This window comes from Somniosus microcephalus, chromosome 19 (assembly GCF_052327205.1).
Source record: "Somniosus microcephalus isolate GS21.2 chromosome 19, FLI_Smic_1.0, whole genome shotgun sequence".
Lineage (NCBI taxonomy): Eukaryota > Metazoa > Chordata > Chondrichthyes > Squaliformes > Somniosidae > Somniosus > Somniosus microcephalus.
The window spans coordinates 12,943,217-12,956,190 of record NC_141005.1 but is presented as its reverse complement, the minus strand read 5'-3'; the positions used below and the strand labels follow the sequence as shown (position 1 = coordinate 12,956,190).

The following is a 12,974-nucleotide window of genomic DNA, read 5'->3' as shown; positions in this document are numbered from 1 at the left end:
TGCCTCCTGCCACTAAGCCAATTTTGGATCCAATGTGCCAAATTGCCCTGGATCCCATGGGCTCTTACCTTCTTGACCAGTCTCCCATGTGGGACTTTGTCAAAAGCCTTACTGAAGTCCGTGTAGACTACATCAACTGCACTACCCTCATCCACACACCTAGTCACCCCCTCGAAAAAATTCAATCAAATTGGTTAGACATGATCTCCCCCTGACAAAGCCATGCTGACTATCCTTGCCTCTCCAAATGGAGACTAATTCTGTCCCTCAGAATTTTTTCCAATAATTTCCCTACCACTGATGTTAGGCTCACTGGCCTGTAATTCCCTGGTTTATCCCTACTACTCTTCTTGAATAATGGTACTATGTCAGCTGTTCTCCAGTCCTTTGGCACCTCCCCTGTGGCCAGAGAGGTTCTGAAAAGGTGTATCAGAGCCCCTGCAATCGCCTCCCTTGCCTCACACAGCAGCCTGGGATACATCTCGTCAGGGCCTGGGGATTTATCCACTTTTAAGCCCGCTAAAACCGCTGGTACCTCCTCCCTCTCAATGCTAATTTGTTCATCGTCCTTCTCCATAGTGAACACAGAAGCAAAATATTCATTTAAAACCTCACCTACATCTTCCGGCTCTACCCACAGATTGCCACTTTGGTCCCTAATGGGCCCTACTCTTTCCCTGGTTATCCTCTTGCCCTTAATATACTTATAAAACACCTTGGGATTTTCCTTTATTTTGCCTGCCAGTGTTTTTTCATGCCACCTCTTCGCTCTCCTGATTTATTTATTTATTTAAAAAAAAAAAAATTTAAGTACCCCCCTGCACTTTCTATACTCCTCTAGGGCTACCACTGTTTTTAGTCCTTTGTATCTGCCAAAAGCCTCCCTTTTTTTCCTAATCTATTCTTGTATATCCCTTGACATCCAGGGTTCCCTGGGTTTGTTGGTCCCATCCTTGACCTTTACGGGAACATGTTGGCGTTGTTCTCTCTCTATTTCCTTTCTGAAAGACTCCCACTGCTCTGATGTGGATTTTCCTACAAGTAGCTGATCCCAGTCTACTTTGGCCAGATCCTGCCTTATCATATTAAAATCGGCCAATTTAAAACCTTTATTTCCAGTCTATCTTTGTCCTTTTCCATGACTACCTTAAAACTCACCGAATTATGGTCACTGTCACCAAAATGCTCTCCTATTGACACTTCTACCACTTGCCTGGCTACATTCCCGAGAATTAGGTCCAGTACCGCCCCCTCTCTTGTAGGACTTTTTACATGCTGGCTCAAAAAGCTCTCCTGGATGCATTTTAAGAATTCCGCACCCTATAAGCCTTTCACACTCTGACTATCCCAGTTAATATTGGGGAAGTTGAAATCCCCTATTATTGCCCTATTATTTCTACACTTCTCTGAGATTTGCCGACATATCTGTTCCTCTATCTCCCCCTGACTGTTTGGGGGCCGATAGTACACTCCCAGCAAAGTGCTTGCCCCCTTTTTGTTTTTAAGTTCTACCCATATGGCCTCATTAGAGGAACCTGCTAAGATATCATCCCTCCTTACAGCAGTAATTGACTCCTTGATTAATATTGCGACACCCCCACCTCTTTTACACCCCCCCCCCCGTCTCGCCTGAAGATTCTATACCCCGGAATATTGAGCTACCAGTCCTGCCCCTCCCTCAACCATGTCTCTGTGATAGCAACAATATCATACTCCCATGTGTTCATCAACACCTTCAATTCATCTGCCTTACTCGCAAGACTCCTTGCATTAAATAAATGCCATTCAGCCTGGCCATACTCCGTTGTGCCGTTACATATTTGCTCTGCCTTCCAGGCCGACTTGTTTTTTCCTCTATATTTGGCTGTGCATCACCCCCTACTATAGCTCCGCTCCGTATCCTATCCCCCTGCCAAGTTAGTTTGATGAATGGTGGCATAGTGGTTAGCACTGTTGCCTCACAGCGCCAGGGACCCGGGTTCGAATCCGGCCTCGGGTGACTGTGTGGAGTTTGCACATTCTCCCCGTGTTTGCGTGGGTTTCCTCCGGGTGCTCCGGTTTCCTCCCACAGTCCAAAGATGTGCGGGTTAGGATGATTGGCTATGATAAATTGACCCTTAGTGTTAGGGGGATTAAATACGTGGGGTTACGGGGATAGGGTGGGATATGTGTTGGGTAGGGGTTACGGGGATCGGGTGGTATATGTGTCGGTGCAGGCTCGATGGGCCGAAATGGCCTCTATCTGCACTGTGGGGTTTCTGTGATTCTGTGATTAATCGGTTTGTGGCAACGTTGATTGAGGGAGTGATGTTGGCTGAGCAACCAGAACTACCTGCTCTTCTTTGATGAGTGCCACAGGATCTTTTCCATCCCCCTCTGAACTACTGGACACCTGATCGAAAGATGGCACCTTAGACAATGCAGCACTCCCTCAGTACTGCCCTGTGTCCACCTAAGTTATGCAGTCAAGTCTTGGAGTAGGAGTTAAACTCTCAAAAGCTTCGGACTTAGAGGCAAGAGTGCTGCCAACTGAGCCAAGCTGACAGTTGCTGACTTTAAATATAACGCTAGCTAAAGAGCAAAACTGTGCCTTTGTGTCCCTGGTTCTAAGCATCAGTCCCTACTGAACAGGAGGAAGAAGGCAATCAACTCGCGGGTTTATGCCAATGTGCTTGTACAACTATATCCTTGGAAGTGTGAGCGAGCACCTTGGGTGACTTGTCCCGATTTCCCCATCCTTCTGCCCCGAGAGGTCATGGGGAAATGCCTCATCTGTTCTCAGGACTGCCAACTGCTATACACACACCATCACTGAACAAGCAATAATTAATTCTATTGTTTTTTTAAATATTAAAAGTGTGAACATACCAGTCATGTTGTACGGGCAGTGGCATAGTCCAACCATATTTCTGGGCATCTTTAATGGCACCCCCCAGCAAGGCTCCATGGTGCATTAGCTTTTTGGGAATACAGCCCACGTTGACACAAGTACCACCAAGACCCCATCTGGTGCCTGGAATGACAGCAAACAATGACATTATATGTTGCACATCTTCTCACAACAACAGATGCCACATTCCCCAAATCAAAAAATACACAAATTAAATGATTGAATGAAGAAAAAAAAACTGTTTCTACAGAGCTTTTCATGTCCTCAGGACATCCCAAAATGCTTCACAGCCAATTAATTATTTTTGTTGTGTTGTAAGCCAATGTGGTAGCCGAGCTGCCCACAGCAAGGTTTCACAGACAGCAAATAAGATAAATGACCAGTTAATGCGCTTTGGTAGTGTTGACTGAGATAAGACTGAAACACCAGGAGCGCTCTTCCTCAAATTGTGCCACGGCATCTTTTACGTCCACCTACACAGGCAAACGGGGCCTCAGATTGACGTCTCATCCGAAAGACGGCACCTCCAACGGCGCAGTGCACCCTTGGTATTAATATGTCAGACTAGATTACATGCTCAAGTCTCTGGAGTGAGACTTGAACCCACGACCTTCTGACTCGGAAACGAGAAAGAGAGTGCTACCAACCGAGTGAACTTGATCCTTAGCATCGTTCCTGTTAAGCTGCGCAGCAGTCTGGAGGTTGCGCACAGGCCGCTCACCGGCTTTTGCATGGGAGAAACCGCGCACGCGCGAAGATTTGAATGGGCCGCGCAGCCACTTAAAGGGGCAGCGCATCCAAAAAATATTACAGGGAACATTGTTTCTTAGGTGTTTATTTTCCACATAAATTGCAACTGATTAGCGGTTTACAAGTTTCTTATTTTAAAAGGGAATTAAAAATGTTGTATTTTCCTCATTTTTTTTTTAAACCTTTCCCTCGAGTCCTTCTCCCTCTGTCCCCATGCCTCATCCTTGAACAAAAGGGTAGTCAGGTGCTTTGAAGGCCATAATTCCTGTCTGCTTATTCTAGCAATAAAGTAGGTAAGATTATAAAATGGTGAAACAAATTGTGAACTCACCTCAACTAACTTTACATTTGTCAACAGAAGCGGCACTTCTAATTTAACCAGAGAAAAATTAATCCTAGGGCTCGGAAACAGAAGGAAAGTGTCTGCCATCAGCCAGGTTTCCTGCTCACTGCACTGCAACCCTTGGTACAACAGGGCCAATGGCAGCAGAATTGGGATTGGATTCAACTGGGAGGTGGAAGGAGCAGGAGTCTTAATGGTGGAACGCAAGGAGAGGCAGGGTAGCAAAGACGAGAGGCAGCAAGACAGAGAAGTTCAGTCCTAAGCAACAGCCGACATGTGCACACCAAGGAACCACCGGTAGTTCCATTTACAAATTGTTCCTGTTCTGAGAAAGTCGGGACCGGTCAGTGAGTTCTAACCTTCCTTGGACAACTGTGAAAGGTGGAGTTGGGGCTAGTGGGGGTTAGAGTGTGTTCCGGCCTCTCTGGGATTGGAAAGTCAGGTCCTGCTTGGCGGTCTGGATCAGGGCCTAGCTGAGCAGTGGACTCGAGGTTCGCCTGTGGCCAGAAAGTCCAGGACTGTCAGAAGGCTGGAGTCGCAGCCCACCCGACAAGGCCTGTCAGAAGGTCCAAGTCGCTGCATTCTACCACTCAACGAGTCGGCACCTCAGGCTTTGTTAATTCCAGAGGAGGGGAATATTATGCGTGGTACTTTAGGGAAACAGAAAGGCTGCAGCTTGATACCGAGACTGTGAATACAATTAATGCAATCTTATTTCAGTCTCCCAGTGTATCTGAAGGAGCTTCAAATCAATTTTACACCCGAGGAATGGTCACTTGGACAAGGTAGAGGATGGCTGCTGGCACCTGTCGATTGGACACTTGTAGAACTGACCCCAGCACGAGTTGCTGTCTTCTGAAGGGTGGGGGCGGGGGGAGAGGGGGAAGAGAAAGAGAGGGAGAAAGGAGTGAAGGAGTAAAAGACACAAAGTACCCAACTAATAGAATACAAACAAACAGTCACCAAATTACAGTACCCTGTCCTGCCTAAATACAGTATACATTCAATATTTTACACAGTTAAGTGGTCAGGCCACAAACCCTAGTTCACTCAAATAGCAGCTTTCATCCAAAATACAGCCTACGTCAATAAATCAGCAAAATAAAACTGGAACAACACACTTCAGTTGTCTGCTGCAGGACAGGATTTGAATGACTGCTGTGGCAGCTTTTTATTCTTGATCGAAGGCTATAGTAGAGGTTCAGTCTCGTCAGTACAGTGAATGCACTCAAATTCTAGAGCTACATTTGTAATTATACCCAATCTAAATGTAGTGCTAAAATTCAAGGACAGGAAGGTACAAATGACCAGCGGCTGCTGCAAGCAGTTTTAGCAGAGGAAACGATTCTCTTACCTTTAGGCGAAGGCTCCACGTAATCTAACACTGCTACTTTCCTGTCGTACTGGGCCGCTGTAGGGAATTAAATACAAACCGCGATTAGACTGCAGGTCTGTTTTACGCAGCAGCCGAACAACAGTGATTATGAGAATATAGTAACGGGAGGTTGCACCACTCTCTGTACTGCGCTCACACACCAGCGCACAGCCGCCTTATCAAGACTTATCGGAAAAGGCCACCCGACCATCTCCTTAGTCAGGGAACAGAGTGCAACACAAGGGAGAGAATCGAGAGCCACACACTGTTCCAGTATGAGCAGCAAAATACATTCAGAAAGAGGGAGAATTTTGTATACGGTTATATACTTTTTAAATTTAATTTAATAAACTCAAAAATGTCAAGTTAATAGTATTCCATTCCAAATGAGCCAGGCCAAGAGAGGTGATTACAATATTCACCCCTTTAGATTCCCATTTCTCACAACTGAAGTCCTCCACCTAGTGGCGTAGTTAAGAGCGCTGGTTCTTTTTGTAGGTTAGATATTTTATTACCTCATTAACCAAAGCCAGAATCTCTTGTCTGTAGGGCCAGTGGTAGACACGGGCCAGTCAGTGACCACACAGAACTTTCAAAATCATAACAAAGCAGCTCTGTCCCTTTAATGGCGACAGCGTGACTTGAACATTTTATCCACTGATACAATAGCAAAATACTGCGGATTCTGGAAATCTGAAACAACAGAAAATGCTGGAAACACTCAGCAGGCCAGGCAGCATCGGTGGAGAGATCAGAGTTAACGTTTCAGGTCTGGGACCCTTCGTCAGAACTGGAAAAAGTTACGAGAAAAACGGAAATCGCGTCGGAGAGAAGAGCAGAACTATCCACTGAGTTGATCTAACGCACAGACTTTTACAGCAGGGGAGGCCGCCATTCGGCCCAATGCGCCTGGACCGACTCTAACTCCCATTCCCCTGTCCCTTCCCCACTCTCTTCGCCCAGAGAATGGTTAGAATGTGGAACTCCCTACCACAAGGAGTAGTTGAGGTGATTAGTATAGATGCATTTATGGGAAAGCTGGATAAACACATGAGGGAGAAAGGAATAGAAGGATTTGCTGATAGGGTGAGGTGAAGAGGGGTGGGAGGAGGCTCGTGTGGAGCATAAACACCAGCACGGACCAGTTGGCCTGTTCCTGTGCAGTAAATTCTATGCAAAGCTTTTACGTTTTTCTTTTTCAAATATTTATTCCCTTCCCTCTTAAAAGCTATTATGGATTCTGCTTCCATCACTGTTTCTGGTACAGCATTCCATGTCCTAACAATCCTCTGCATAGAAAATTCTCCAAACCTCCTCCTTTGTTCTTTTGGCAGCGATCTTAAATTTATGCCTGCTAGTTACTGACTCAATGACCAATGGAAACAGTTTTTCCTGAATTATCTTACCAAAATCCCTCACAATTTTGCAAACCTCTATCAGACCGCCATTCAAACATCTTTGTTCTAATGAAAATAGCCCCAGTTTCTCAAGTCTATCCTCATAACTAAAGCCTCTCATTGCTGGTAGCATCTTAGTACATCACTTCTGCACCATTTCCATGGCCTTCATATCTTTCCTGAAGTAAGGCATCCAAACTGGACACAATATTCTAACCGCAGCCTAACCAGTGTACAGGTTTACCATTACCTCTTGGCGTTTGTACTCTGTGCTTCTTCTATAAAATTCAGGATCCGAAACGCTCTTTTTTGCAGCTTGATCAACTTGTCCTCCCACTTTTAAAGATTTGTGCATCACCAATCTTGCATTGTCAATTATTTTCTTGAACTTCAGTACATGCTTATTAAATATAAAAGGGTAATTACTGCTTGGAGCTCAATTACAATTATGATTAGATCTATTAACCAACACCGCCACTCCCTGCTCGTTCCCCTCCACAAATACACGCTACTCAAAACTGAGCATTTTCCAGAGAGTAGGAATAAATGGGTCTTTTTCGGGGTGGCAGGCAGTGACTAGTGAGGTACCGCAGGGATCAGTGCTTGGGCCCCAGCTATTCACAATATATATCAATGATTTGGATGAGGGAACCAAATGTAATATTTCCAAGTTTGCTGACGACACAAAACTAGGTGGGATTGTGAGTTGTGAGGAGGATGCAAAGAGGCTTCAAGGCGATTTAGACAAGTTGAGTGAGTGGGCAAATACATGGCAGATGCAGTATAACGTGGATAAATGTGAAGTTATCCACTTCGGTAGGAAAAACAGAAATGCAGAGTATTATTTGAATGGTGATAGATTGGGAAATGTTGATGTACAGAGGGACCTGGGTGTTCTTGTACACTAGTCACTGAAAGCAAACATGCAGGTGCAGCAAGCAGTTAGGAAGGCAAATGGTATGTTGGCCTTCATTGCAAGAGGATTTGAGTACAGGAGCAAGGATGTCTTACTACAGTTATACAGGGCCTTGGTGAGACCACACCTGGAGTACTGTGTGCAGTTTTGGTCTCCTTACCTAAGAAAGGATATACTTGCTACAGAGGGAGTGCAGCGAAGGTTCACCAGACTGATTCCTGGGATGGCAGGATTGTCGTACGAGGAGAGATTGGGTCGACTAGGCCTGTATTCACTAGAGTTTAGAAGAATGAGAGGGGATCGCATTGAAACGTATCAAATTCTGACAGGGCTAGACAGACTGGATGCAGGGAGGATGTTTCCTCTGGCTGGGGGGTCGTGAACGAGGGGTCACAGTCTCAGGGTACAGGGTAGGACATTTAGGACTGAGATGAGGAGAACGTTCTTCACTCAGAGGGTGGTGAACCTGTGGAATTCTCTACCACAGAAGGCTGTGGAGGCCAAGTAACTGAATATATTTAAGAAGGAGATAGATAGATTTCTAGACACAAAAGGCATCAAGGGGTATGGGGAGAGAGCAGGACTATGGTATTGAGATAGAGGATCAGCCATGATCATATTGAATGGCGGAGCAGGCTCGAAGGGCCAAATGGCCGACTCCTGCTCCTATTTTTCTATGTTTCTATGACAAAAATAACAGCAAGCAAATAAGGCATTTTTAACAGAGACTTTGTCCAACTGTTAGATTTAGACCGGCAGCAAAATAAAGAGTGAAACACAGAAAAAAGAACTTGTATTTAAGAACGTCGCACTTTGCCACATCTCTCACTGTGTCCCAAAACAATTCACAGGAAATGAATTATTTAGAAGAGCAGTCACTATTCCTAAGTAGCAAACATGGCAGCCACTTGGTCACTAGCTGGATCCCTCAGACATTGATGAGATAAGTGACTAGCTTTTTTTTAAATTTGTTCGTGGGATGTGGGCGTCGCTGGCAAAGCCAGCATTTATTGCCCATCTGGTTTTGGTTAAGGTGGTAGGAGTATTGGCCAGAACAGTGGGAGAATGCCGTCTAGAAAAGCGCCATGGGATCTCTAGCATATACCCGAAAAGGCAGAAGGGACCCGGTTTTAACATCTCCGCCGAATGGCGGTGGGGAAAGGGAGCCCTCTTATTACACATATAATTTGTCAGCCTGCTGAAATTTATCAAACACGTTTACAAAAATAAATTAAAAAGGTCAATTAAACATTCATAATCAGCAAAACAGCAGAGAAACAGAAAAAAGTGACAACATGGTAGGAAACAGGTGTTTAAATGATTAACTTATTTACAGGCTAATAACAGAGTATTTACACTGAGGCCGCTGTAGGTGTTAAAAGGTTGAAATGTTGGTTTGTATTACACTCACTGTAATTATAGGTCAGCCTGAAGCACTTCAACCCACTGCGGAGAAAGCTTTGTACTTAACAATATAGCTCCATCAGGGAGTATAATCAGAGATTTCTTAAATAGCCGAGTAATCAGTAGGACAGGGGAAAGGAAGGAGCGAAAATCTACTGCACTCTGGCACAAGTGTCCCCATTCTACACTTTGGAAGCAATAAGCAGGTTTTCCAAGTGTAGAGCTGTTCCGACCATCATCAGCATCACACCATACAGGAAATATTTATCATATTAATGTATACAAGATGGATGCTGTAGTGGTTATGGTCTAGCAACCCAGAGGTCATTTGACTGATTAAAACAGTGAGTAGCGGAGCCATACAAATCAGATTCCTACCCTGGTCTGTACTGATCTCGGCTAGATCAATGGTAAAGGTAATACAATGGTCTTAGCACCTCTCAGTATGGGAAGGGAAAACTGGGAAGTATTCCCGCTCCTGATGGCTATCTGGTGACCCTCGATGGAAGCGCACATGACCTGGCTCAGCTACGCCACCTCCAATAATCAAAAAACCTGCCACCATCCACCGCTTAGCTCGCCCCTGAAGAATAGTCAGGTAGCCGAGAGGCCAGTCAGAGACTCGCACCCACAGGGCCGTACCCCAGCAAGGAGTCAACATATCCCATTCACTCCCTCCACCACCAGTGTACCGTGGCTGCAGTGTGTACCAGCTACAAGATGCACTGCAGCAACTCACGAAGGCTTCTTCGACAGCACCTCCCAAACCCGCGACCTCTACCACCTAGAAGGATAAGGGCAGCAGGCGCATGGGAACTCCACCACCTCCAAGTCACACACCATCCTGACTTGGAAATATAATCAATTGATCTTTCATCATCGCTGGGTCAAAATCCTGGAACTCCTTCCCTAACCGCACTATGGGACTACCTTCACCACATGGACTGCAGTGGTTCAAGGCAGCAGCTCACCACCACCTTCTCACGGGAAATTAGGAATAGGCAATAAATGCTGGCCTTGCCAGCGGCTCCCACTGCCCATAAATGAATAAATAAACTTTAAAAATTTTAAACTCTGTCATGAGTACCAGTACCGAATGCATGACAGAAACTCCGTGAAATAGACAACACCATGGAGATGCTTATTAAGCAACTTAAACAGAAAAAAATGATTGTAGACAAGGAAGAACACCATGGTTAAAATAGTTAACTGTGACACTTGTACATATTCAGAATACTAAAGACATTCTACTTTACAATATTCAGCAACAAATTTATGGATCATTCTTACAGGTACCAAACGACTGGAGGTGATCATTTAAAAGAACAGGCTGTCAACAAACTCCTAAATCATCAGTAACCCTACAGGAAATATTTATCATATCACTGTATTTCATAGTATGGATACTGTAGTGTCGTGGTTACGGTACTGGACTAGCAACCAAGAAGCCACAAGTTCAAGTCAAGCTGTGAAATTGAATTCAACACTGGTTAGGCCCCAACTGGAGTATTGTGTTCAATTCTGGGCACCACACTTTAGGAAGGATGTCGATGCCTTGAAGAGGGTGCAGAGGAGATTTACCAGAATGTACCAGGGATGAAAGGCTTCAGTTATGTGGAGAGACTTGAGAAACTAGAGTACCTTCACCTCACGGACTGCAGCGGTTCAAGATGGCGGCTTCTCAAGGGCAATTAGGGATGGGCAATAAATGCTGGTAAGTGGTGGTGTTCCTATGCGCCTGCTGCCCTTGTACTTCTAGGTGGAAGAGGTCGTGGGTTTGGGAGGTGCTGTCGAAGCAGCCTTGGCGAGTTGCTGCAGTGCATCTTGTAGACTGTACACACTGCAGCCACGGTACGCCGGTGATGGATGGAGTGAATGTTTAAGGTGGTGGATGGGATCCCAATCAAGCGGGCTGCTTTGTCCTGGATGGTGTTGAGCTTCTTGAGTGTTGTTGCAACTGCACTCACCAGGCAAGTGGACAGTATTCCATCACACTCCTGACTTGTGCCTTGTTAGTTGTGGAAAGGCTTTGGGGAGTCAGGAGGTGAGTTACTCGCTGCACAATACCCAGCCTCTGATCTGCTCCTGTAGCCACAGTATTTATGTGGCGCATCTGGTCAATGGTGACCCCCAGGATGTTGATGGTGGGGGAACAGATGATGGTAATGCCATTGCCGGTCAAGGGGCAGTGGTTAAACTTCCTCTTGCCTGGCACTTGTGTAGCACAAATGTTACATGCCACTTATCAGCCCAAGCCTGAATGTTATCCAAGACTTGCTGCACGTGGGTATAGGCTGCTTCATTATCTGAGGAATTGCAAATAAAACTGAACACTGTGCAATCATCTGCAAATAGCCTCACTTCTGGCCTTATGATGCAGGGGAGGTCATTGATGAAGCAGCTGAAGATGGTTGGGCCTAGGACACTGTCCTGAGGAACTCCTGCAGTGATGTCCTGTGGCTGTGATGATTGACGTCCAACCACCACAACCATCTTCCTTTGTGCTAGGTATGACTCCAGCCAGTGGAGAGTTTTCCCCCTGATTCCCACTGACTTCAATTTTACTGAGGCTCCTTGATGCCACACTTGGTCAAATGCTGCCTTGATGTCGAGGGCAGTCACTCTCACCTCACCTCTGGAATTCAGCTCTTTTGTCCACATTTGGATCAAGGCTGTAATGAGGTCTGGAGCTGAGTGGTCCTGGCGGAACCTAAACTGAGCATCAGTGAGCGGGTTATTGGTGAGCAAGTGCCGCTTGATTAACACTGTCGACGACGCCTTCCATTGCTTTGCTGATGATGGAGTGCAAGCTGATGGGGCTGTAATTGGCCGGTCTGGATTTGTCCCATTTCTTGTGGACAGGACATACCTGAGAAATTTTCCACTTTGTCAGGTAGATGCCAGTTTTGTAGCTGTACTGGAACAACTTGGCTAGAGGCGCGGCTAGTTCTGGAGCACAAGTCTTCAGCACTAGAGCCGGGATGTTGTCAGGGCCCATAGCCTTTGCTGTATCCAGTGCGCTCAGCCGTTTCTCGATATCACGTGGAGTGAATTGAATTGGCTGAAAACTGGCATCTCTGATGGGTGCGGACCTCAGGAGGAGGCCGAGATGGATCATCCACTCAGCGCTTCTGGCTGAAGGTGGTTGCGAACGCTTCAGCCTTGTCTTTTGCACTCACGTGCAGCGCTCTGCCATCATTGAGGATGGGGATGTTTATGGAGCCTCCTATTCCCATTAGTTGTTGAATTGTGCACCACTATTCAAGATTGGATGTGGCAGGACTGCAGAACTTTGATCTGATCCATTGGTTGTGGGATCGCTTGGCTCTGTCCATAGCTTGCTGCTTCAGCTGTTTAGCATGAATGTAGTCTTGTGTTGTAGCTTCCCCATTTTCAGGCAATAAATGCTGGCCTTGCCAGTGATGCACACATCCTATAAACAAATTTAAAAAAAATATATATGCCTGGTGCTGCTCCTGGCATGCTATTCTTCACTCCACATTGAACCAGGGTTGGTCGCCTGGCTTGATGGTAATGGTGGAGTGAGGGTATGCTGGGCCAAATACTCAATTATAAGCATCCTGGTTAATGTGAATTAAGTTGTACCTTCTTTAGAACAGGCAAGGCCACCAGAACCTCCTCCGATCACCAACAGATCGTACTCATATTTTCCTGCAAAATAAAGAAACAACCTAAATGAAAAATGGTTGAATAGAGAAGATTGTTCAAGCTAGATACACGGCAGCACAATGGGTTTTCTAACATCCAGCACCAGACAGGACTCAGAATGTAGGCTGCCAGTCCCGGTACACTAAAGCTCTTTAACAAATGGAGATGAAGAGAAGGTCAAGCACTCCTCCATAGATGAATTAAATAATTGGTACATAAGTCACCCAGAC

General features: G+C 45.7%; 1 protein-coding gene across 1 annotated transcript in view; it reads right to left on the bottom strand.

Moving 5' to 3' along the window:
- txnrd2.2 (thioredoxin reductase 2, tandem duplicate 2) overlaps nucleotides 1-12,974 on the bottom strand; it is a 393,467-nt gene that overhangs the window by 84,829 nt on the left and 295,664 nt on the right. The window contains exons 2-4 of the mRNA XM_086011988.1: nucleotides 12,682-12,747; nucleotides 5,338-5,394; nucleotides 2,869-3,013 (exon numbers count right to left, since the gene is read on the bottom strand). Coding sequence (XP_085868114.1) covers nucleotides 2,869-2,954 — 86 coding nt within the window. The 5' untranslated portion in view covers nucleotides 2,955-3,013; nucleotides 5,338-5,394; nucleotides 12,682-12,747. The remainder of the gene's footprint in view (nucleotides 1-2,868; nucleotides 3,014-5,337; nucleotides 5,395-12,681; nucleotides 12,748-12,974) is intronic.